Genomic DNA, 24,351 nt, shown 5'->3' with positions numbered 1-24,351 from the left:
GCATAGTCACGGAGCACTTGGTGCTCCTTTATGTAGCAGAGCTAAAACACATTAATAGGAAAATGACTGTCGGAGAGAGTTTTCAGCTGTCAAGGCAGAGTAGGACGAGCTTTGTCTTTATAAGTAATCTTCTCTTGAGGAGGTTGCTGTTGATTTTGGTATGGGATGTACCCCCCTGGCGAATCAAGCCAGTCCTTCGGGGAAGGGCCACACGGTACGTGCTGGATTCAGCCGGGGGCCGGGGTCGGGGTCCGCGCCCCGGCCCCTGCGGCCCCCCGGGAGCGTCTCCCAGCCCTCCTCCTCCCCAGTGCGCCCGCTGCATCTTCCCAGGGAGGGTTGGAGCCTGAAGGATGGGACTAGCAAATAACAGGAGGAGTAGTCCTCTCCCCTCCATTTTCCAGGAGTTTTATTGCCCCTAATTGTTGGTAATTGAGGGTTAAGTATTCGCTTGAGTACCTGCTTGGTGGTGCAGAGAGGGTTAAGGTGCTTGATTTACTATAAACATGCATGTGACAGACTCTTCTCTGATGGTGGGGATTTTTTTTTCCTTCTGTGAAATGTCAGCCATTTCCTGATGAGCGTGGTGGTGGTGAATTTCACACCTTTTTTCTTCTCTGTGTGGAAACCCGGGTGTTAATGGTACTGCAGCAGGTCGTGTTTTATAAGGAATGAGGCTGTCTCTTAGAGCAGAGGGAAAGCAGGGAAGGGAAAGGAGGTGAAGAAAGGAATTCAAGGAAACTGCCACTTGCAACAGGCATTAGTTGGATTATTTCGCACTATTTTTATTCAGAGCATGTAAATGTAACATTATTTGCTAAGTGCATTTTTTTCCTACGAAATGTTGGAGTTCAGTTTAGAGTTCAGCATAAAAATAATCCTCTCTTTTCATTTCACAGTGAAATTTACCATTGCAACACCTGAAGATGGAAAATTGGTCGGTTGATCAAGTTTGCAACTGGTTGAGACAGAGAAATTTAGGAGAACTAGTTCCTAAGTTTCGTGGTAAGCATTTTTGTTGTTTGTGTGGGGTTTGTTTAGTATTTCTTTCTATGCCTTTAATTGGCACTGCCTACCTTGTTTTGGGGCATGTATATATATGCTAACTTCAGATTTTCATAGAAATTTATTAGGGTGAGAACTGACATAGATCTGATAAAGCAAAATAAGCATGCAGGTTTATTACAAAGTCTCTCAGAAATGCTGGGGGGTGAGATTAAGCCTGTATATAAATAGATACACCTTCTCAAATCAGAGCTGGCAGTTTAAAAGGCTTGACAGGGCCTATTTTACATTGTATAAATCTTTTGAAATAATGCTACTGTAGCATGTAAATGTTTTGTATCTGAGTATATAAACACTCTACAAAAGAGCGCATGAGAAACTGTTATGCGAACAGGCTATTTGTTGTGTGCTCTTGTAAAAAGCTTGCTTTCCTTCATTAATGAAGCCACAGTCTGCTGTGGTCTAAGCAAGGCCTGATTTAAAGCATTTAAATAATCAGCTCACTGCTTCTGTGTGTTTCAGGCTTGGCTTTTTGTCAGGGGAAGGTATCTGGCCAGTGACTAGGACTCCTGGCACTGCTTGGGAAAGGACAGTAGCTAAAACATCATTTTTTTAGCAGTGGAAGAAGACCGTCAGCAGTAGAAAGCATCCTTGCCTTTGACCTGTCCTCCATGATCATGTTTTTAGGCATATAGAATGTTACTGTAACTATAAAGTTATTTTACAATAATTCTTTAATCCCCTTCAATCTGCAGAAGAAGAAATAAGTGGAGCAGCTCTTCTGGCTCTTAATGATCGTATGGTGCAGCAGCTGGTGAAGAAGATTGGGCACCAGGCAGTGCTGATGGACCTGATTAATAAATACCAGCAACAGAAAAGTGGGCTAGAATCCCTTACGTACTGTTGTGAAACAGCTTCTCCAAAGTTTCCAGAAGTAATCAGTGGGTAAGTTTGTACATGGCACAGAAAATATCAGTCTGGGTATAGTTGTATTCTTTTCATAGCATTTTAAAACTTGCATTTACTAGCTCTAGAGCTGTAAGTTTTAACTGTTTTTTATACTTTGAATATCTCTAACAACATGTAAAATACAAAAGAAGGTTATTGCCTTGTGGTTTTAAACAGGGCATCAACATTTCTGAACAACACCATTAATTAATTTAAACTGCTCTTCATTTCCAGTTCTAGGACCTAGTTTTCATTTGGATGAAGCATTGTCAAACTTTCACCATAGCTAAAATTTTCTGTATTTGTGATATTAAGCTTTTGAAGCACTTACTTTTAAATGTTTGCAAGCCTTGGAGTAAAATCATGATTTAGCCAGAGATAGAGTTTGTGTCACAGGTGTATTTAAATTCAAGCTCTCAAAGGAAGCTCTGAATTTGATCTAGGTGTAAGCATTTAATAATCCCCTTGTGTGGAACTAGATACATTTGTAGAAAACAAATTCCACAGAGATTGTCTCCACTGAGCATGTTCTGGCTCTTGGTTGAGCAGTGTTTCTTTTTTTTTTGTCTGTTTCTTTGGGGTTTCTTTTGGGAGAGGGGCAGAGGTTGGTTGTTTGTGGGTGGTTTGTTGGTGGGTTTTTTGTTTTCTTTTTTTTTAGTTTGGTGTTTTGATGTGGGTTGGTTGGGGGTTTTGGGGTTGGTTTGTTGGCCCCCCCCATCCTTCCCCTCCATTCTGATCTAGTGTAATTCTTGCAGGATTATTTTTTCTGGATGTCTTGGCTGAGGAGAGACTTCCTGAGGTCTCAGAGTGGTCTCTTCTAAAAGAATTCTGACAGTAGAGAATGGCTTGCCATGGATGCAAAATGCTCTTTTTTCGAAGGAAAGGACTCTAGCACTAAGCCTGCATTAGTACATAGTAGTAGCCCATAGGAGTAGATCTGTGGACCATTCTCTGTAGCATTTGCCTTCATCCAAAAGGAGTCCAGGTTGTGCACTCTGAGATGACTCCACAGTGCAAGCCAAAGCATGGAAAATGGTGATGGTTGGGTTATTTCCAACCAAATTGTACTCATGAGCAGAACTAAACTGCTCACGTAAATACATCCTCTTGTCATCATGGAAGTTTTTATGAAACCCCTTGGGTAAATGGTCCTGCATCATTGGAGGGAAGGCAGGGTGCAGGAAGAAGAGAACATCACCGCATGTGTGATTTATCATAAACCTGAACTATGCACTCACAGCCGGTCTCGGTTCTCTGCACCAGGGTCCTGCCGCACTTGATTTATATCCTCTTTGGAGGTAGAGCAGGTGTCTGCTGTGAAGAAGACTACTGTATGTGGTCCCTGTACTTCATCCAAACTGCGGTAGATGCATAGTGATATCAGCAGGGGATTTCAGAAGAAGAAAACATGTTCTTGTGCTTAGGGCAGTTTGAATGCTGCTTTGGATATTTAGATTTCATCCTTGACTTTGTCAGGGATGTTTGGCTAGACTGCGTCTCAGGTGTGACTGTTCCCTGTGTACTTTTCAAGTCCTGCAAGTCAGGCCTTTCTGTCTCACAAAGAGCACACAGCTGCAGGAGTGCGAGGGCACAGCTTTTCCGTGAAGTTCTGCAGACTCCAGAAAAATCAAATGCCGGAAATCTCAAATGTTAGTGAATATAATTTACCTTAAAATCTTTCCCTACCTAGTCTTCTTGCCTGGAAAATAAGATGCTGGTGTTCCTCTATTTACAGGGAAGTTAGGTAAATAAGCTGCTGTTTCTGAAACGTTTTCTGTGTCACAGAAAAAAACTCAAGCACATTTAAGAAATGCATTCAGTCATGTGTTTTAGGATGAGTAAAAAATGCAATTTAGGGTTCAGAGTGATGAAGAGCTCCTGCAGTAAAAATAGTGTTTTATTATAAAACTAAAAGCTCTATCTTCATATGCAGGTAGCTGTAACTGTCACTTCTTAGCTCTGGAGAGCTTGTCTTAGTGATGTAGTTTGAAATTATTTTGTCTGTTTGGTACATCTTGAACAAAGTCCTCTAAGAATAATTTCTTTTGACATAATTCAGGGACTCATGACTAGAATAAAGTGTTTGAGACACACTTTTGAAATAAGGTAATAAAACTGGTTTCTTTGTAAGCTACTTTGACACAGAGGAACAGAGTATATGTGAAGTGAACTCACGTTTCCTCTGCTGCTCAGAAATGTTAGGCTGAATTGCAGTCTTGGTTGCATGCGCAAAGCCACTGCCCTAAGGTTCACTGTTAGTAGCCTCCGTCGCTGAGTGAGTGGTCCCACAGCGGCACAGAACAGCCGTGAAAACTGAGTCTGCGTGTTCCTAGCCCTTCTCCTGCGGTGCCTGAGCCCAGGTGAAAACCAACTACCTTTTCTGTTTTGCAGAATTATTTCTCAGTCAGGCCGGTTCCCAGAACTAGCTCACCCTGCCAGTGCTAGGGCCAGGGTGGAGATGGCGTTGCTCAGGGCAGGGGAGAAAGCAGCACCATAGCCGTCTCCTTCTGGGTCAGCTGAAACCGCTGTGGAACTTCCAAGAGCTGTCAGTAGTATTTCCCTGCCGTATTTCTCGCATGAATGCTCTCCCCAGTGCTTGTTGGTGCACTCCTGGCTGGCCACCTGTTTATCCTGGTGTCCTTAGCACGTCTTCTAACTGTGTGTGAATTGTGCTCAGCTCACCTCTCTGCTAGGAACAGAAATAAAGTCGGTGGTTGGACATGGAGTTTTGAGTATGGTAGGTGAACACTTTCTGTGTGGAAGCAATAGGCTGGCTTGTGAAAGGACACCGAATGTGACTTACATCTCCAGCAGTTTGGATTAGGACGCGAAAGAGCATCTTGTGTCTGTCACTGGTAAGGTAGAAGCGTTCTGGGTCGTGCAGTAGAAACTGTGTTTATGTGCATGTGAGGAGCTCGCACAGATGTTACCAGGTATATATCAAGATGCTTTCCAATTCCAAGATCGATTGTTTCTAGGAGCCATATAGAGAACATACTGGATTTTTCTGGTTTTAACTGGATAGCTGAAAAAGAGATGTATTGATCCATGAAAAGGGGAAGCTCCTGTTATAAACTTGGCAAACGTTAATGTCACTTCCAGTAATAGCCTTGCATGTGTGAGTGCAGCTGAGGCTGGAACAGTTTATAAAGCATCTTTGGAGTTCAGAGGTTCTGAAGAGATGAGGTACAGAAAGGAAGCTATGCCCTCCCCCTCCCCTCCCCCCCCCCCCCCACCAAAAAAAAAAAAAAAAAAAAAAAGAAAAAAAAGGTTGATGGCTGCCATGAATTCTTGGCGGCGTAAGTAGCCCCTATCTTAGCTCTGCCTTTCCCCCAGCGCAGGGTAAAACTGTTGATGTTGGCTTCTACCAACAAAAGGAGAAGAAAAAATAACAGGAAAATGAGGAAGGAGAGAGGTGGATGCAAAGGTTAAATGGAAAGCAGTGGTTTGGACTGGCACATAGCAAAGTGGGTATCCGGAGTTTTTGGTGCTAGTGACAGGCTAGAGTTGGAGCAAATAACCAGGAACAGCAGGATGTGAGACCAGGTGGCATTTGGGGATCCTCTAGAGTGGTTGAAGTAATGCAAAGCTGACCTGAAGGTTCAAGATGGACTTAACCTCCAGAAAAAAACAAGTGTTCAAGGCTCTAGTTGGATAGAAACTGCCTTACAATACTGTGTAAAGTGCTCTTTCACCCCATCCCTTGCATATTGTAGTGGTTAGTTATTCCCAGAGATTAGGAGATGCCAGGCTATGGAGATGGCAGTTATCCTGCAACCCCAAGAAGGTTTATTTTCTTGGGTTTTGTAACTGTGTAGTAATTAGAATATCACTAGGCAGTATTATTTACAGTTTTCCTTTTAACTTGTCAGAGTTTGATAATTGAACTGAGAGATTGATTAAGAGACATTAGCATCACATAAAATCATGACTATTCAATATGTTAATTTTTCTCCTTTTCTATTTCTGCCAGTGGTATTTTAAAGCCCTAAAATACCTGTTTTCTATACACTGCACAAAACTTGACAGTGGAAATTCTTTTTTTCTTTCCTTTTTTTTTTTCTTTTCTTTCAGGGCTACTGACAAACAAATGTTAAATTCTTCTGGTCCTGTGGAGCAGAAAAAATATCTGTGTGCAACTGAAAATGGAGAAGGACTAATTGATCACAGAGTGCTAAAGCAAAAGTGAGTTTATAATGCAGTTACTGAATTTTCCTTACCTTTTGAAAATGACATAAACACTTCTTTTTGCTTCGTTAAGACTAAACAGATACTTTATAAAGAGTGATGTTAATTATTGGAGGCCAGGTTCAGGTATATTTAGAAAACATCAGGAGCAGAAATTTATTAGGATTTGACTGTGAATGAAATAGTCTAACGGTGTTTTTTTTCTACCCTCCATCTTCAGTCCTTGCTCACTATCTCATGTTGCCTCATGCAGAGGGCAAGATACAGGTTTGTCTTTATTTGTGTAGTTTTTAAAAATCCTCTTTTACAGATGTGTTTTCAACAGCAAGCTGGCAAGTTAATAATTACAGAGTGGAATATGGCTATAAAAAATCATGTGCTTGAGGCACCTTAAATATAGCACTTGGGAAGGTAGGCATGCTGGTTCCATTTTCCTTGGGTATCAAAATGAGTCGCCTTAAAAATTGGAGGCTGGGTGAGGAGGTTTTGTTGTGTTTTTTTTTCTTTTTCTTTTTTTTTCCTACCCATGCTTTTCCCCTTTGAGGTGGGCAGTTAGTGTTGAAAGAGTGCCGTTCCTCTTTCAAGGCAATTGTTTTCTTGTTTGCGAAGCTTTCCCTGCTGGTTATTACCCCCCTTTATTCCTCCCTGCTATAATTTCTCCCCCATAGATGTGACTGATGGCTTCACCATCAGTCTGAGATAAGGGGAGGTCTTTCTGTAAAAATTTTATCTATTTTATCACTTTAAAAAAGTAACAAGGAGTTAGGGATAAAGCTGTCTGGGAACAGAGGAGAGGGCTTAGTGAATCACATAGTTAATGCTTTTAAAATGAAGTCCCACTCCGAGCTTCAAAAGAACAAAACAAAAAACCCAAACCCAAAGGTGCTGTCAGCACCGTTGCCAACGAAACAAACCCAAATCACTTAAAACCCTCGGAATAAATCGTTAAAATGATCTTGCAATGATGGTTTTTAGCCTGGTACTTTAAAGGATGCTTATTTTAAATTACTCATAATTAATTAACCTTGTGCTGTATAAAGAGTTTTAAATGGGTTGTGTGAATCAGTGTAACCCAGAATAGACTGGCTTTAGGAAATGTTCTCAGCAAATGTTGTCAGTACTGGCTTTGAAAGGCCCATAATGGCCTGTTAAGGGAAAGGGACTGTAAGAGAGCAGTGCCAATGCACCTGGGGGCAAAGGAGCAGAAGAGGAGGGAAGTCTGCTGCTGTAAATGCAGGTGCCCCTTCTCGGTGAAGTAGTAGATGCCCTAAAAGTCAGTGGAGCTGTGATGATTTGTAGTCTTGAAGACCTGAGTAAATTTTATGAGGGTTTCTCTTTAAAGGTCAGATGAGAACCTGACAAATGTCTTTCTCCAAAACTGCTGTTTTAACTGACTAACACTGAGGGTGGAACTGAACAGCCCTTGCACCCATTAGCTGCTGCACTGGGTTCATCCCAAGGTAAATACTACTTTTGGAGGTGAATGCTGCTGTTTAGATATGTCTATGACTTGACCTTCACTGATAAATGCGATATTGTAGAGTTTAGGTTTGGTTTTTTTGTTTGTTTGTTTTTTCCTTTTCTTCCTGCCTTCCTTTCCCTACAGTACTCACTTACTGCATTTTCAACACCCGATGGAAAATTTTAATGTTTTGTATGCTTGAGGGGATTATGTCAGCTATAAGTAGGTTGTGAAGGGTTGAAAAAGAAGCTTGTTTTAGAAATTTGATTATGGGAACAGAAAAAGTTGCTTTGACTATAATATATTGATAGATTCTTAGCCTAGAGTATAAAAGTAACCCCCCTGTCTATCCTGCTAATAAACTCACTTTGAAAGCTGGGTGGGTTGGTTGCTTGTTTTTTCACTCAAGTTCCAGTCTATGGATTTATGTGCCATGGTGAAAAGTGGTTTTTCACATCAGATTAATGGTGGCTATTTTTTGTATTTTGGCATAATGTTAATCAGTATTTCTGTTAGATGGACTAGCGGGTTTTTTCTGTTGCATTAAATTTGGGATGTTTAAAGTCTGTGCATGTGTTTCTTTCCCCTAGTCTCTCATCTTACTTAATGGGGAAAGGGAAGCTGTAGTAATATAGGGAGGTGGTTCTGCAAATAAAACACTCTGGACTGTCTTATTCTGAGTAAGAAGGAGGGTAGGTACCCATTTCTCATCAGCCAGGCCAGATTTGGAAGAGCAGCAAAGAACAAGGACGATTTCCACTCTTCCTTAGTGGGTATTCCCACCTCACCCACTTACTTGGTGGCAGAGCAGCTCATATAAGCACTTCTAGAGTCAGTTCTGCCAGGGGTTAGTTTAATTCAGTGGGGTTGGTTTAAATGTACAGTTCAAATGATCGATATTTGGCCAGGGTTACACTTGTAACCTCTCCTCATTCATTTCATCCAATCTGAAAAAGAAGAACTTAAAATTTTGTGGGTTGGGTTTTTGTTTTGTTTTGTTTTTTCCCCGAAAGACCCGTGCAACTACAGCTTCAATAACTTCAAGCTTCAAGCATGGTTTTGCTTGAAATGAATTCGTGGGTGCTTTTATGTGTTGTTAGTGCTGGTGAATTGGCTCAAAGTTTCTCTGTATGTTTCCTGTGTAGATAGTCCTAACAACTGTGTTAAATACACTCTTCTGTACTACTAAATATTACAAAAATATCAAAGAAGATTTTTTGAACACAAAAATAAAGAGTAAGTCGATGCAGCAATTGTATAGTTTTATTTTTCTTGTATTGAAATTGTGCATATATATAACCAGATGAGGTTTGCAGGTTACGTCAGTGGAATAACTTTTTGCTTGCAACTACAGAAGTAAAACCAGCCAGTTTCTTTGTTAAACTCCCAAGAAGATTAATCTTGAAGCAGTGCTTTTCTGTGAAGACAGTAAGATAGCTACAGAGGTTGATTCAATAAATACATTTCCCCTATACCTGCTTTTCTGTATCGGAGTACCAGCAGTTTGATGGCTCCTGGCAGCCTGGTGTTTATCTTGTTGCTAAGACAGAGGCTGTCATTGCTCGTAAATACCTGACACTGCTGTGAAAAACCAACCTTTTATTGGTTGGTTTATACGTCCTGTCTGCCTTTCCGCAAGGTGTTTGTTTATCAAATGACGTCCTTAACGTATCCCTTTTTCAGTGTTTCCAATATGATGGTCTAGCTGTTTTCCTTCAAGAGTGATGTCCTGATACAGGTTTATTTATACATTTATTCTTTCTATAAAAACGTGTTTTGTAGCTCGTGAGTGTTGTGTAACAGATTTACTGTCCGAACGCCTTGAAGTAACTTGCTCAGAGCAGGCTTATGTGCACAAGCAGGATAATGGATCTTCTGGCCAGCCTTGACAGCCTTGAACTTTTCTGATTTGCTGCAAATTTGGAAGATGTGGTCAGTGTTCAACTAAACCCACGCCTGCTAATTGTTTGTATACCAATAAGGCCGTTGCCAGCATTGACGCTATGTTGGTGCTGGTGCCCACGTAAACTTGGGCTGATACCAAGAATAATGAATTGGAAAATAAACTTTTCTCCCATCTCCAGGATGGCTGTGCTGGCCTGCATGGTTGCAAACCACCATTCATTTCCTTAGTGGGGCCGTCTTGCCGGCTGCAAGCCCTCTCGAGGTCAGGCACCGGCCAGCGTGTGCTCGTGCAACGTCTGGACTAGTAACACCCCGCTGACAGGGACTGGAGGTGAGCTGAGTGTGGAGCCACGTTAACGATGCTGTACATCTCCCTAGCTAGGGCAGTCTCGCATCTAGTCTGGTCAGACTGCAGGCAACTGCACTGACTACTGGGTAGCCACACCTGGGGTGTGTTTTAATTTTGACACGTCATTCTGCTAATGATCTTTATAGACCTCCTTCCTTTGTTTCCCATTACCCATACATAGATACTGTTCATCTGTGTTTAATGTGTTTCATCAGAAACACACTTAGGCTTGTGCTTTAAAAAGAAGAAAATGAAAAAAAAAAAAGGAAAAAAGAGAGAGAGTAGCTAGCCTAAAAAATTGTCGCTTAGTCAATTATTTCAGATTATTTTGCTCCCTTTACACAAGAGAGCAAATATTACTTTTATATGTATACACATATGCAGCTATAGTCCTGCAAAGAAAATCTCAGCTGTATTGTGCCTCATATATAACTTAAGAGTTTCTTAGTTTCTATGCAGAAACCTTATTGTTGATATCATCAGAATTATTTCTAGTAGTTGTGATGACCTTTTTTTCAGTCAGTTCAAATGGACATGAAAAGCAGCCATAAAAAAAACCCATATTAAGTCTTTGACAATGGTCAGTAGTAGAAGAAAAGAAGTAGTCTGTCTGTTTTGTTCAGAAGTACAGACATCAGATGCTTCCTTTGATTATACCTTTACAACAGCTAATGTTTAGGGATTCCAAAACCATAAATTGCATCTAGCCCATTCATTTTAACAGTGATTGATTGAATCTTTCTTCTATGAATTTGTCTCAATACTTCTGAGGCTATTTATTGTTTCAAGAGTAGATTCCCCTGTTGAATGATGTATCATAATAGAAAAATAATTTCTTCTTTTTTATTTTAATGATTCCTGATAATTTCACTTCAATTGTTATTCCATCTTCATAAAAACTGTTATATCTGTGAGTTTTGGGTTGTTTTGTGTAGGGCTTGGGGGAAATTCTTTAAATTTAGGTTTTCAATTTATGTGGTTGCCAGAATTTCTGCCCCTTTGTTTTAAGTCAGCATTTCATGTCTCTGTCATTGCAGCAGGAAGCTTAAGAATACTAACTTAAATTAAAAGAACGAGAAGACTCACAATAATGTCTTCTCTGTGCTTGTTGCCTCGGTGTTTTGGAAGCCAAAGCGACTGGACTTATGCTTTTGGAGTGCTTGAGGTCAGCAGAGCTGAACTTACTGATATGGTGCTGTGAGTCTTCCACAAAAGTTTGCAGGGAAAAAAAATTGTTAAATCTCCTTTCTTCCACACCAGAAATAAGCCAAGTCTTACAAATTACTTGCAGGAGATACTAACTGCATTGCCTTGTTAAGGTCTGGCAAAGTCATAAAAACAACAACAAAAAAAACCCAAATACATAAAATTCTTTGGATACAGTATAACACATCTTTCATGGGTGAATGCAAATAAACACTGTTTCATTAAAATGGCCTGATTTAGCTGGCAGTTCTGTCAGTCAGATTCCCCAAGGAGCATTTTCTCTCCCCCCGTCTGTAACCTACAGCTGCTGCCCTCGCCTGAGATGGAAGTGCAGAGCCTTCACTTACGTGATGCAGCTCCTCAGAATGGAAACTGTCAAAAAATCTTGACCCCCTCTAGAAGGTTGTGTTTGCATCTCACAAACTTTCTTTAAAGCTGATTAATTTTGTCTGTAACTTCGTGCTCGTACTGAATGTGATGATTTCTATAGCAAGGGTACTTCAGGAAAAGCTGAAACTGGAGCTGCTCTGGGAAATGGGGAGCTATGGTGTGTCTGTCAGCTCCCGCGTCCTAGCCTTGCTGAAGCTAACGCTGCTGCGGGTAACTTCTTGTTCAGTCTAAAGGATAGCTGGGAACTGAAAAAGTAAGAGACATCATCAAGCACTAGGTAGACTGCAAATCCCAGGCTTTAGGGAATAACTGGGAAACTGTGCATTTGTGCTGGAAAACAGGAATCGGCAGTGAAGCACATGGAGGGAAAGGCATGAGAATCTTTCTGGCACAGATCTCGGAACTGTGAATAGAAAAGAGACCCCTATTTTATCCTACTATTGAGAGGGGGGGAAAAAAGAGTTTCTTCTGATATTTCATCATCTGTCATAATTTCTTCCTTTTGATGGAAATAACCTTTACAACCTTAAATATTGTCATGAAGTTGAAAGCATATAATACACGTGTTAGTGAAATGTAACATTTTCTACAGCTGCAGACTTTTCCTTTCCTTCACATCTGCAAGCTCCAGGTTTTCTTTTCTCTTCTGTTTCTTCCTTGGCTTTGTCGACATGGACTTTTTTCCAGCCTACAAATCTTCAAACAGGGATCTCTTGCTGATGTTTGGTGTAGACATGCGAAAGGCTAGACTTTTACCTGTGAAAAATGGGAACCCACTGAGGCTCCACCCATGTGCTGAGTTTTATCTGGACATGCCAAATGTGGGAACCCGTTGATGTCAGCAAGGTTCTACTCAACTGTGATGTCCTCTGAGTTACTGGGACCTAAGCTGATACAAGATGTAGCAATGGGTGCCATAGACTCATGGACAGGGAGTAAAGTAGGCATACAATGAGAAAAGCATGTAGCACACAGTCTATTTATGCATATGCTCAGTTGTCCTTTAAGTCCTCCCCCCCTTTTTTGTTTTTTTTGAAATGAACTAAATAGATGCAGGAAACTGATCCTTCTTACCAGTATGCCCAGAAGCTTAAAAATGACAAAGTCATATGATCTAGTGTTTGAACCTGTTTCTAGGTCTCTACTGCACTTTACACAGCTATCTTGATTGAGCTGTATATATTGATGCCAAGACTATTTTTACTGACTTGTTAGAGCTAATTCAGGCAGTTTTGTGTCTCTGCATGAGGTTGCACAGGACACTGAGCTGGGAGATCACGTTCTAAAACCTTCATCGAATGATCTGGGTGATGCTGCAAGTGTGTAAAATATTTGCCTTTTTAGCAGAAAACAAGATATTCCCTGGGATTAGGGATCCCAGGGGTTATATAATTCACATAGGAGGGGGGGTTGGGCATTGTTTCTTGTGTTTTGGTTTGGTTTTTTTGCCAGCTGAAGGAGACAAACGGCTCCTCCCAAAATGATGTTATTTTATAGTTTTGTGTCTCAGTAAACATGCTGTGAGTGAGCAGTGTAAGGCTGTAATGGAGCTAAAGAAAGAAATAGCTGTGTGAAAGAGTGCTGTGACTTAGTACAGTAAGTAAAGTGGTCATCTGCAAAAGCTGAGCGGTCAAAAGCTCTGTGATTATTTGTGTCCTTGCTGAGGAGATGCTTCTTAGGATGCAGTTCCATATTGCAGCTAAATATAGAGATCAGCTTGCTTCCTCTGCGCTGGTATTTGTCTCACCTCATGGGCAGCTATTTTGGGGACTTAAACAGTGAGAAAATTAAACCAAGAAGAAAACCAAAGAACTTCATCACTGTAGCTCCTTCAAATATCTTGCTGCACGGTTAGAGGCTTCCCAGTACCAGTAAGAAAGGGGTAGAGACATGTGACAGTGGTGGAAAAGGGGGACTGATATTTGGCAGCAGCTAGCCATCGGGTTGATTTAGGTGCAGCATCAAATGTCTCGAGAACTGAGAGAAAAGAAAAGATGTTGTAATTTGCGTTTTGGGATCTTGATCTTCTCTCTGTCTCAGGTTAGCTAGAAGACCAGAGAGGGATGGTTAGAAACAGGTTATGTATATTTGTACCTAAATCTTTGGCTGTAATGCTGTTCTCCACAATCAAAGAAGGTCTTAGCTGTATGCATAAATCACAGCGCATGTACAGTTTAACTGAACTGCTCTTTTAGTTAAACAAGTTTGCATGTGAGCATTTCTGGGGATAAAATTTAGTGTGGAGTTGTGTCTCTTTTCAAACAAACTTGTATTTCATTGTAAAATATTACTGCACATATTTAACATGACTGCCCAACAGTGATGATTTCAGCAAAAGCTAGTAGAATATTTAATCTCTTGCACTGTGAAGACTAAAGGAATTTCTGGATCTTGTTTGGACAGCAAGAAAGTATTTTCTGTGTTGGGCCAGGCTGAAGAGAAATGGAATTTGGAGTATTTTTTTGTACTGGCAAATGTGAAGGGACTGGTGAAGGGGAGGGTTACCACACCTCCCTGCCTATTAGCCATCCCAACTCCAAGAAAATTTTATTTTCTTCAAGTAATTGAATACAGTTCAGTTTGCCTGAACTGAACCTGTTAAACTGTTCCACTTTTTGAAATGGCAATTCAGCTTCATTGGTATTAGCAACAACAGGAATTTCAGTGCTGCTGAAAGCTACAAATTACTGCACATTTTAAACTTCTGTACACTTTTGAGCTAGTTTAAAGATAGCATGTTGAAAATGGTATGTAGTAACTTGCAGCCTGTCTGCTACATCACTTTCATCAGTAAATTTGGTGGAAGTACACGGTTCAAACTCGTAGGCTGCAGAGCTCCTTATTGACGCTACGTTGAACATCTGCACTTTATTTGCATAGGACAGATTTCCAAGTGGTTTCAGAATCTGGGTTCGGTTTTATTTTCCCATTTGTGTATTAATTTATCACCAAAAAAGGAGATGAATGTGTCTGTGTGATTATGTTTGTCACTTCTCACGCAGCTTTTTCTTCTTTTGAGACTGTAAAGTACTACCAGAAGTTCACTACAATTGGCATCTGCTGTTAACCATCTGTGTCCCTTAAAATCTGGTGAGCTTGGAGAGACAGCAGCCTTGGCCATTTTGTACCTCTTTTGCATGGGGAAACGGTAGTGCTGTGAGTACTGCTACTACTGTTAATATAACTATGAGATGACAGTACCCAATTTTCTTTTTTTTTCAGCACTGCATGGCAGTTTGCGGTAGTGCTGGAGTTGGTAAAGTTGTATCATGGCTGTAGAGCTTTTACCAGCTTGCAAACTACCAACCTACATTAAAAGATGCCAGGATGCTGTGGCAGCGTAACCAGGTCAACAAGGTTGAGAGTTATAGGCTAACTTACTAAAGAAGGTATTGAGGCTATAACTATGGCTATAGGGGCCCAAAATAATCTGCCTCCCAGATATATAGTAAACTTTCAAAGTGGTGTAAACTAAGCTATTGCAAATGCTCATCCATTGGTATTGCAGTTGATTTTGCCAGCCTAAAGGTAGTGGCTCCTATGGTGTTTTTTTACATCCTTATCTGGAAGAGGCTGGATAGCAAAACCTCCCGATGAAGACCTTGCTAAAACTCATCACAACTCTTATTTATATACCTAGCTCTTGTTTATAGGCTACCATAGAGACCTTTAGGAGTGAAAACTTGTGTATGCTGACTGAAGTCTCACAGTATTTCCCTCCATAACTTTCATAGACTCAAAATCTAGTGCAGCTTGGAAGGGACACCAGAGCCTACCTAGTCCAGCCATATGTTTTTGTGTGGGAGCTTTCACCTACCAAGTGGAGAGTTCCTAACTTGAGACATACACAGTGTAAATTTCAACAACTGTGGTAACTATCTTAATTTTCTTCATAATTAGTGGAGAGAAACAGATGAGAGAGAACATCTGGTCTGATTTAGGTGTCTTCTCATTGTTCTGTCATCCTTCAGTGGTGTTTATCTCTCCTCAGTGAATATAAAGGGAGTGCAGATGATTAATTCAGATATCTATATCTGTATATTTATACCATGTAAGCATCTACATTTGTCATCTACAGTGACAGCATTTTATTTTAAAAGTTTTTTTAAAAGTCTGGTAGTTGTTTCCAAATTGCTTTCTGCAATGTAAATTAAAGCAGACATAAATTGCTGTGATACCACATACATAACAGGACTCTCTAGTTGTCTTTGGCACCTCTCACTTGAAATTTCTTTATTGGGTCTGGACTACTATGACTGGGAAGCTGTCTAGGGCTGCCAGAACCACTCCACTTTTTAGGCGGCTCTTGATTGACTTTCAGCTTAATTTACCTCTACTTTTCCCTGTGTTCCTTCCGAATTAGGGTTTGGCAGGCGCTGTGGAGGCGGGAAGCACTTGGGTAGCCAGTGGTGACATCCTGCGCAGGCTCACCCCAGCTGGGCTCTGACATTTGCAAAGAGTGCTGATGGCCTTCTTGGGACGGGAGCGGTGGGGACCTCCAGGCTGCGTCTGCTTTGTTTCCAGCCATTGTGCTGGTAACAACGGCCTTCACCGTGTGCTGATAACTGCCTTCATCCCTTTCCCCGTTGGGAGGACAGTCTTGGCTAATGTCGTCTAGAGTATTTTATTCAATTAAGCTGTTTGCTCACTCTCACTAGTAAGTTAGCAGAACTGGTAGAAAACACATTGTAAATGATGACAGATAAAGTTATTTTGCAACAGTGGCAAGTCCCCGGTGACTTCCTCTGCTCCGCCTTCTGCTTTCCCTTAGTGACCATCTTCTAGTGTCTGCTGATTAAAACATTTCACATTTGACATCTGGTCTTAACCCCATATGTTCTGATTGCAACTTTTGTAGGTATTCTTCATGTAGAAACCAAGAGAGCAAGCCTCGAATTCCTATAGCAATAACTTTGCTTTCTGTTGAGTTTTTGCTTGTATTTTTCTTTCCTTCTTGCCTGCATTCTGACAGAAGGACGTGATCATGATGATATAATCTTTTCTTTTACAGAAAAAATCTGAAATCATTTTTTGCAAGATACAAGACGTTGCAGTGGACAAGTTCTTACGCTTTGCCAGACTTCCCTTATGATATCAAGTGCATATTAGCAGAAAAAAAATGCCCTGATCACAGTATGAGAATAAGGATTATTGAATTTTTGCAAGCAGACATGACAAAATACCTAGAAGGATCACTGTGAGTAAACATTGTTAGATTTATTTGGGGGCATTACCTACTGGCTGCAGAAATAAATTTTCAAATGGATGTAAAACCATTCTCTTTAATATGCTTGCTTAAATAGAGGAGGCTAAGGGCCTGAAACCTGTTGAAGTCAAACAGGAAGATTTCTTGCAAACCTTAAAGCTGTCCCCTTTGCTATTTGAAGGGGATTCGATAGCCTTAGAAATAGTCAGTTTAATGCATATCAGTATAGACTCCAGACAGTGTCTAATACTGTCTAGAATACCAACTCTTTCTTTTACATCTCCATTTTGTTTGCACAGGTATCCAAACAGTCAGCAATATAACATTGTTGTCAATGCTCTACTGCAGGCATACCCATTCCTTGATGAAGATGGGAATGGCTTTGTAAGTACTATAAAATTGAAAAATATGGAAATAATTCTTTTTTTTTTTCCCCGCATAATTGATCACAATAAAATAACCTAGTTCAGAGGAAATCAATATCAATTTCTTATATACTGACTCTATTCAGATCTGTAAGCTTCACTTTGACACTTTTGGCAAATCACATTCTTATTTCATTATATTAATTCAAGATTAATCCAGTCACAGCCATTCCTCAAAGCCACTGTGAGATCATGCAGACTGGTACATGAAGTCCCTGGTTGCTTGTTGGGTACAGTTTCTTTCTGGATTGATTTCCCCTAAAGGATAAATTTAAGTAAATTTGACTTATTTTTGTTTTTAAAAACAAAGAAGCCAAGCCTTTAGAAAATTGTATGAGGACTAACATATGACTGATTCTCTTGCAATGCATTATAATCACTTGTGTGTTAGATATCTATAGCTACAACGTGTAGTAATATTACTGGTTTAGGTATATCAGGAATCTAGGCCTAATTAAAAAAAAAAAATTAAAAACACCGGTTGGGATCTCAGTGGGGATGTAACAGAAAGCAATGGAAGGAGGTGACTTAAATCTGAAGTACATTTTTTCACTCCCGTGACCCAGAATACATATCTGTGGTCTCAGAGGACAGTGTTCACCTTTTGACTTCATCATTGCTTTTCCATGTGATTCTTTTATAGTGTCTTGTAAAAGCTTGTGAGACTCAGTGGGGATTGTTAGCTTTGAACGTATATAAATATATATCTCGTGTACAGTTACTGCAGAAAGCAAAATAATTTTGAGAATAAAAAAAAAAGTAAGGATTAAGGGGTGGCTATTCTAGTTCCCCCCTGAGCCCAGGCACTGTAGGAGGGAAGGGACTAAAGAAAACAAACACGGCTCAGCAAGGAGAGAGGGAGCGGAAGGATCAGAGAGCTACGGTCCACCCTTATTTTCAATCGGGATTCCTCTCTGAGTACCCCAGCGGGGGTCCCCGGCCAGGGTCCTGGGTAATGCTGCAGCTTTATCTGGCTCCCTTTGTGGAGGGGAGTGGGAAGGACAGTTCCGGGTGGGTCTGAAGACCTTTTTACAGCCTTTAACTTTCAAAAACCGTTTTTAAGCAGAGGTTCTTAAGCTAGGTTTCAAAGGGCTGTCGCTGCAGCAGGACCGTAGACCGAGAGAAACTACTTTACTTTTAACTCCATTCTTTGGGAAATGGCTCATTGCTTCCCAGATGGATCACGGGGCAGAGACTTCAGAGTTGTTCTTTATCTTTTGATATTTCTCTCATGCTTACTAGAAAGCATATCTGGAAGAAACCACCATAAGTAAGCGAGGAAGCGAATTAGCAGTTTGCAATGTTGCTAGTCTGATGCTTCTGAGCCAGCCCCTCTCCATTGCTTGAGGCAGGAAAAAATGCACTAAAGGTGTATGTCTCCAAACTTAAGTTTGGAGGAGGCGGGGGGGATGAATTACTATTTTTCGTGATCTGAGATAGTTACAACAGCAATGGCTTAAAACAAACCCTACAACATATGCATAGCTACTTAGCATGAGGCTTGAAGTAAAACTGAATTCATATACCTTTAAGAAACAAATGAACAACAAAAAAAATTGGCTAACTGCCATTCTTTCATCTTTTCTCAGAAAAAGTGTCTTCAGCAGCTCAAAAAAGTGAACTTTTTGTAGGCTTTTCTTTTAAAATTGCCTCAGGCTAGCATGGGACTATAAGGATTGCTCCTTGCTGTTCCTGATAACAGTATTGAATCACAGGTCTTGTAAGACATAAAATATTATTTACTGAGAGGTTCTGAATACCTTAAAGTTGTTTATCTATAATCATTAGATTACAACTTTTGAATAGTACATTGAAAGTATTTAAGAAAACTATCATCAATAAAATAATTCAGAGGTAAAGCAGAAAGCTTTTCATGTGGGGACTGATAGCTAAATGTAGAAAAGGAAAACTGTAACATGAGAGTAGTATTTCAAGCAAAAATGCTAGTTACATTAGTCATTAAATAACATATATACGGATGTATATATGTTATACATACATGTATATATAACATATATACAGATGCAGTTCATATAATGTGTTTTAGGTGTCTACGTTGGGAAGAGAGGAATAGCACTACGGAAGTTCTTGTTTCTTTCTGTGGACTCCAAAGGGAGCCTCGGGTGACCAGCTGTGCACAGATGTCTGTGTCTGATAGATAACCCCCTCCTTTCGGTGTGTTGCAAGGCTGGAGAAAGGGACACACCGAACACAGCCATTCAGCTGGGCAGGCCTCCGAGAATAATGGTTTCCAGGACTGGTAGATTAATAAAGTTATCTGAGTTTATTTAGAATACCAACAAACATGTTTTCAAGTATTTGGACTTTTAATTTCTTGTCAAAGTTACAGGAAAAAGCAATAGTTGCATGCTCACTTCTGCCATCGGGTGTTTTCCTTTCTGCCCCGCAAAATGCTCTATCCCACTGTATTGTTAATGACGTTAATTTATTGCTCTTTATTTATTGCTGTGCTATGTCTCAGTTCCTAGATTCAGTTAAACTCTAAATTCATGCTTAAAAGGAAAGCCATTGCTTACCCCTTGGGTGGAGGAGCAGCCTCAGCGGCTGCTGGGGTCTGCAGGAGGCTGCAGTGGTTCTTAATGAGATGCCCTGAGAGGGTCTGTCAGTGGTGTGATTTTATTTTTAACTCAAGAGTCTTATGGTTTGGAGCCCTTCACCAGGAATGGCTGTGTCTTGGCTGCTGGAAGGATGCAGTGGAAACTGTTCTGGGTTCTTCCACGGCAAGTATGCACGCCTGTGCCTGGCGTGGGTGGGCAGGGGCAGGCGGTTGGGCTTTCTGGCTGAGAAAAGGGAAAGTTCATCCCCTGAGAGATCTTGACATTCCAGAATTAGCTTTTTCTTCTGACCAAGAACAGAAAATCAGAACATAAAGAACTTGGTGTAATGAAAAACTTGGAGAAACTTTGAATTGGAAATGTCAGCACTTTTGTTGCAACACTTTCATGGGAATGAAATGGCTTGGAAAATTGGAAAGGGGAAAGATCTGCTGGAAAACATAGAGGAACAACAACAAAAAAAAACCATAAGAGTGCCTAAATTCACACCAGTATTTTCATGACAGGAAAAAATTTACTTGCAAAACTTTGAACATTCCTTTTTTTCCTTCCCCCCCCCCCCAAAATACTGGACACTTTTTATTTATAACCCCAAACTACTTTAAACAAGTAATTTAAACAATGTGTGCATTATGTAGAAACATAGTCTAATATTTTCAATCTCATTCTGTTGCAATGAGAAGTCATTTAAGGTTTAGTGTTTCAAGATTTATTAGTAGATTATCCATAATTCTATTTTCTTGGTTAAAAGGTTTCCTATTTAATTTTGCAGTAAAGAAAAATATGCTTCTGTGCCATCGGCCCTTGAAAAGGATATCTAATGGAATATAGTCTGAATGATAATGATCCTAAATGAATAAGTTTAAAAATAAGGTTACGAATAAGCTACTTATATACTATTAATTTAAAAAGAAGGTTATTTACTAGATCACTGTAGATGCAGGAATTAAGAAAGAATTATCTGAAATCCTAAACAATATTAATAATAATTAAAAAATCATTTTATACTAAAAGCAAAACTCATTTAAGATGTCTGTGGAGCACTTGGAATGAAATTAATTTCCTCAGCCTGTTCCAAGATTAGCTTTTGGAAAGAAGTGCTTTAAGGTGTTTACCTAAGGAATTTTTCCCATGATGTTTTCTCCTACTTAAAGAACAATGTAATTCTAAGGTAACACATCCAATATTTTAAAAAATTAATTTCCATTTAATCATGAAATAGATTATTAGATTTCTGATCTATAACTTAAGTGTTGTGGTTTAACCTCAGCTGGCAACTAAGCCCCACCCAGCCGCTCGCTCACTCCCCCCTGGTGGGATGGGGGAGAGAATCGGGAGGGTAAAAGAAGTAAGAAAACTTGTGGGCTGAGATAAAGACAGCTTAACAGGTAAAGCAAAAGCCACGCACGCAAGCAAAGCAAAACAAGGAATCCATTCGCTACTTCCCATCGGCAGGCAGGTGTTCAGCCATCTCCAGGACAGCAGGGCTCCATCACGTGTAACGGTGACTTGGGAAGACAAAGGCCATCACTCCAAACGTCCCCCCCTTCTTCTTCTTCCCCCAGCTTTATATGCTGAGCATGACATCATATGGTATGGAATAGCCCTTTGGTCAGTTGGGGTCAGCTGTCCCAGCTGTGTCCCCTCCCAGCTTCTTGTGCACCCCCAGCCTACTCGCTGGTGGGGTGGGGTGAGGAGCAGAAAAGGCCTTGACTCTGTGTAAAACATCCCTGTGTTATCAACACTGTTTCCAGCACAAATCCACAACATAGCCCCATACTAGCTACTATGAAGAAAATTAACTTTATCCCAGCGAAAACCAGCACAATAACCAATGCAATGTTTGTAAGTAGTTACAGACAAATCGGTTATATAGAAAAAGCCAAGGTCATAGTCGCAGCAGTCAAAAGAAAATTGGCATGACACTGGTTTTTGACCACTTGCAAGATACTATTCTATTTGAATTTATTCCTTTTACAAGGGTTGCAACAAACCATTTGGAAAGAGTCACTGCCCTTATTTCATTTCATTTCAGCCAACAACTGAAAATTGTATGATTTCAAGACAACCATATATGAGGAAGGAAAAGAGAGGGCTCTCTCATCCGCACCGCTTGCCAGTGGCTTTGCGTAAGCAGCTGCCTCCAGCTCGGGGCTGCCGAGCGGTGCCGAGATGCCGATGAAACCCAGGGTCCCCGTGCTGACATGCCTGATTTATGTAACCGCTGTGCACAAAATGATTATTCACTAGTAAATTACTGCTTTTAATCTGCGTGTAATCCTTTTTCTCCTATGTCAGATAGACACAGACTAATCCTTCTGCTCCCTTACAAGCATTGTAAACCTTCCTAGGGTGGTTTGGGCTTTTTTTTTGGTGGGGAATTAATAGAAAATAAAGTTATCAGCTCAAAAATGGTAATGAAAGCATCCTTTTTGGAAGATGTATTACCCGCTAGAGAAACCACATAAATGTATGTGCTCACAGTCTCATTCATGAAATAGGTATGTGAGAAGGGACTTGGCTAGGCTTGTGAGAATCCTATTACAGAAATAGATTTAGTTAAAACTCTTAATTTATCTGAGGACAGGAGGATGAAACAGCTGAATGTTTTGAACTTTGAGGGGTATTTAAAGCTCTGTATAGGTGTCGGTATATTCTTTCATGCGGAAGAATAAGTGAAAATGTCTTCTAGCCAAACAAAGGTTTTTAAAAGAAAGAAACTGTGCAAAACTCAACTAAGGGGATATTTAAATTGTCAGCTGCTAATATATTCTGGGATGATCATGTTTTAAAATATTTTAACATCTGTTGAACACTTCAGAGAAGCGTTAAGCTAAGGGTTTTGTCTGCTTGTTTCTTAACAACCTTCAAATAACAGTGTTCCAAATAAATTTTGCTAGGCATATAACGTTGGGGTATTTGCATCAAAATATAAATGCATAGGGCCAGAACTGTAAACATATTTAGGAACCTTAATTGTTCAGGCGGATAGCAAGTGGGATTTTCAAGGCATGTAGTCACCTTACTGGTTTTGTGGTGGGGTGTAATACTCAAATTGAGGCTGTAAAGAAGACGACGTTGTGAGAAGACTGGGTGAGCAGTTGTGCTCTGTTTCTAATTGCTCCGCTTAGGTTGGTGACGACATGACTCCTGTTCTGGCAGAGTCCTCAGTCTGAAGTTTACATACTAGAAATGCAGATGGGTTTGTTTTCTTTCCAGTTCTCGGATGTTCACAGGTGACTGGCAGGGGGAGGATACTTCTGTAAGAGCCCGTAGGTGGGTGGCAGGAAGGGCACCCTTACCCTGGCTGGCCCAGGTCTGCCCGAGACGAGCTGAGGCAGGTGCCACAGGGGCTGTATTCTCGTAGCTCTTCCGCTCTCATTTTTCACCGTTCCTGGAGCTCTTGCTTTTAGGATTGGGGACCTGTAGGCCAGCTGGTACCCTAGGGATGTGGGAGCAGTATTTTCAGCAGGAGAAAGGCAAGGTCACGCTGCCTTCACCACTATCATCTTTTAAGAGACCCTCCCATCCGTACCCTGTGGGTGAGAAAGGCAGGCATGTCAGACTCGCTGCAATGAAAAATACTGTACTACTTTTAGTCTACTTTTACTGAATTCTGGTTTACACCAAAGCTAACCCTTAAAGTCATATGACCTTGACTAATAAAGGACGTAATTTTGGTAAGAAATTTGGAGTAATCATTCTTCTGTTTATATTGTGTTTTAGTATGTCAGTGAGTACAGGCTTGGGTATAGTATTGAGTATAGTATTGGAGTCAATTTTAGAAAATGAAGTAACAGCTATTTGAATCTCTCTTGCCATGTCCTGTCATTTACAGTCACTTTTCTGACTAATTTTTGTTCTCTCTGACCGTTGAAAACCCTCAATAACTGAAATAGGCAGTTGTTTTTGAGGATCTGACAAAACGTTTTCAATATTCACAACTGCAGGGTTTGCCTGCAGACGTGTTTAGCAGCCTTGGCTTAGTAATTGCTTCCCTGCATGCTGGTAGTTAGCACGGCTGGGTCCCACCACGGGACACCCAGCTGGGGACTGCAGGTAAACAGCTGTCTGTCCGTAAGGATGCACGAGGAAGCTCGGCTGCCAAGGAGTGATGAGTGGCTCCGTTAAATAGGGACTGCATCCACTTGCAATGCAGAACTGCCTTTAACTTACATGCCTTGAGGAGTCTCACAAATGCTAGGACCTACTGAAATGATCCTTTCAATTCAGCAATTTTTAGCTCGGTTTAATAATACACTTGATCCAGTGTAACTGTAGGCTTCCTGCAAAAGGGAGCATCCCACCGTACCTTTCCTGCTCCCTTGTGTTAGAGATGATAATCATACAACTTCACAACCAGTCAGAGGCAGGGAAAAATAATGCACTCAAAAAAACACCATTAGTTTTCTGTGGCATCAGGGAGCTGATCTGATTCACCGTGTAGTTTCATGACCTGATGTCATCAATGGAGCGTCCAAAAGTAGAGCTGAGAAAAGGAAAGCAAACTGCGGTTTCACTGACAGCCCTGGTTATACTGGATACATCTAACTGTTAGGTTCAATTACTGTCATCCTTAACGAACCACGCCAGTGCCAGTAGCCCTGCTGTTTAGTTGCCATAGAGTCATATACCCCAGGTGCTTGTGTTTCCTTCAGTCCTGAAGCCACCAGTATGCTGATGCCACCCTGTAA

The 24,351-nt window shown here is 40.7% G+C and overlaps 1 protein-coding gene across 1 annotated transcript in view; it reads left to right on the top strand.

The window, feature by feature from the left end:
* Positions 1–902: 902 nt before the first annotated feature.
* Positions 903–24,351, top strand: part of SAMD3 (sterile alpha motif domain containing 3) — a 40,959-nt gene continuing 17,510 nt past the window's right edge. Inside the window, exons 1-5 of the mRNA XM_075144627.1 lie at positions 903–1,002; positions 1,758–1,947; positions 6,025–6,135; positions 16,462–16,647; positions 16,956–17,040. Coding sequence (XP_075000728.1) covers positions 924–1,002; positions 1,758–1,947; positions 6,025–6,135; positions 16,462–16,647; positions 16,956–17,040 — 651 coding nt within the window. The 5' untranslated portion in view covers positions 903–923. The remainder of the gene's footprint in view (positions 1,003–1,757; positions 1,948–6,024; positions 6,136–16,461; positions 16,648–16,955; positions 17,041–24,351) is intronic.

This window comes from Calonectris borealis, chromosome 3, assembly GCF_964195595.1.
Source record: "Calonectris borealis chromosome 3, bCalBor7.hap1.2, whole genome shotgun sequence".
Taxonomy (NCBI): Eukaryota; Metazoa; Chordata; class Aves; order Procellariiformes; family Procellariidae; genus Calonectris; species Calonectris borealis.
Note: the sequence above shows the minus strand (reverse complement) of the source record. Positions and strands in the feature narration are given on the sequence as shown.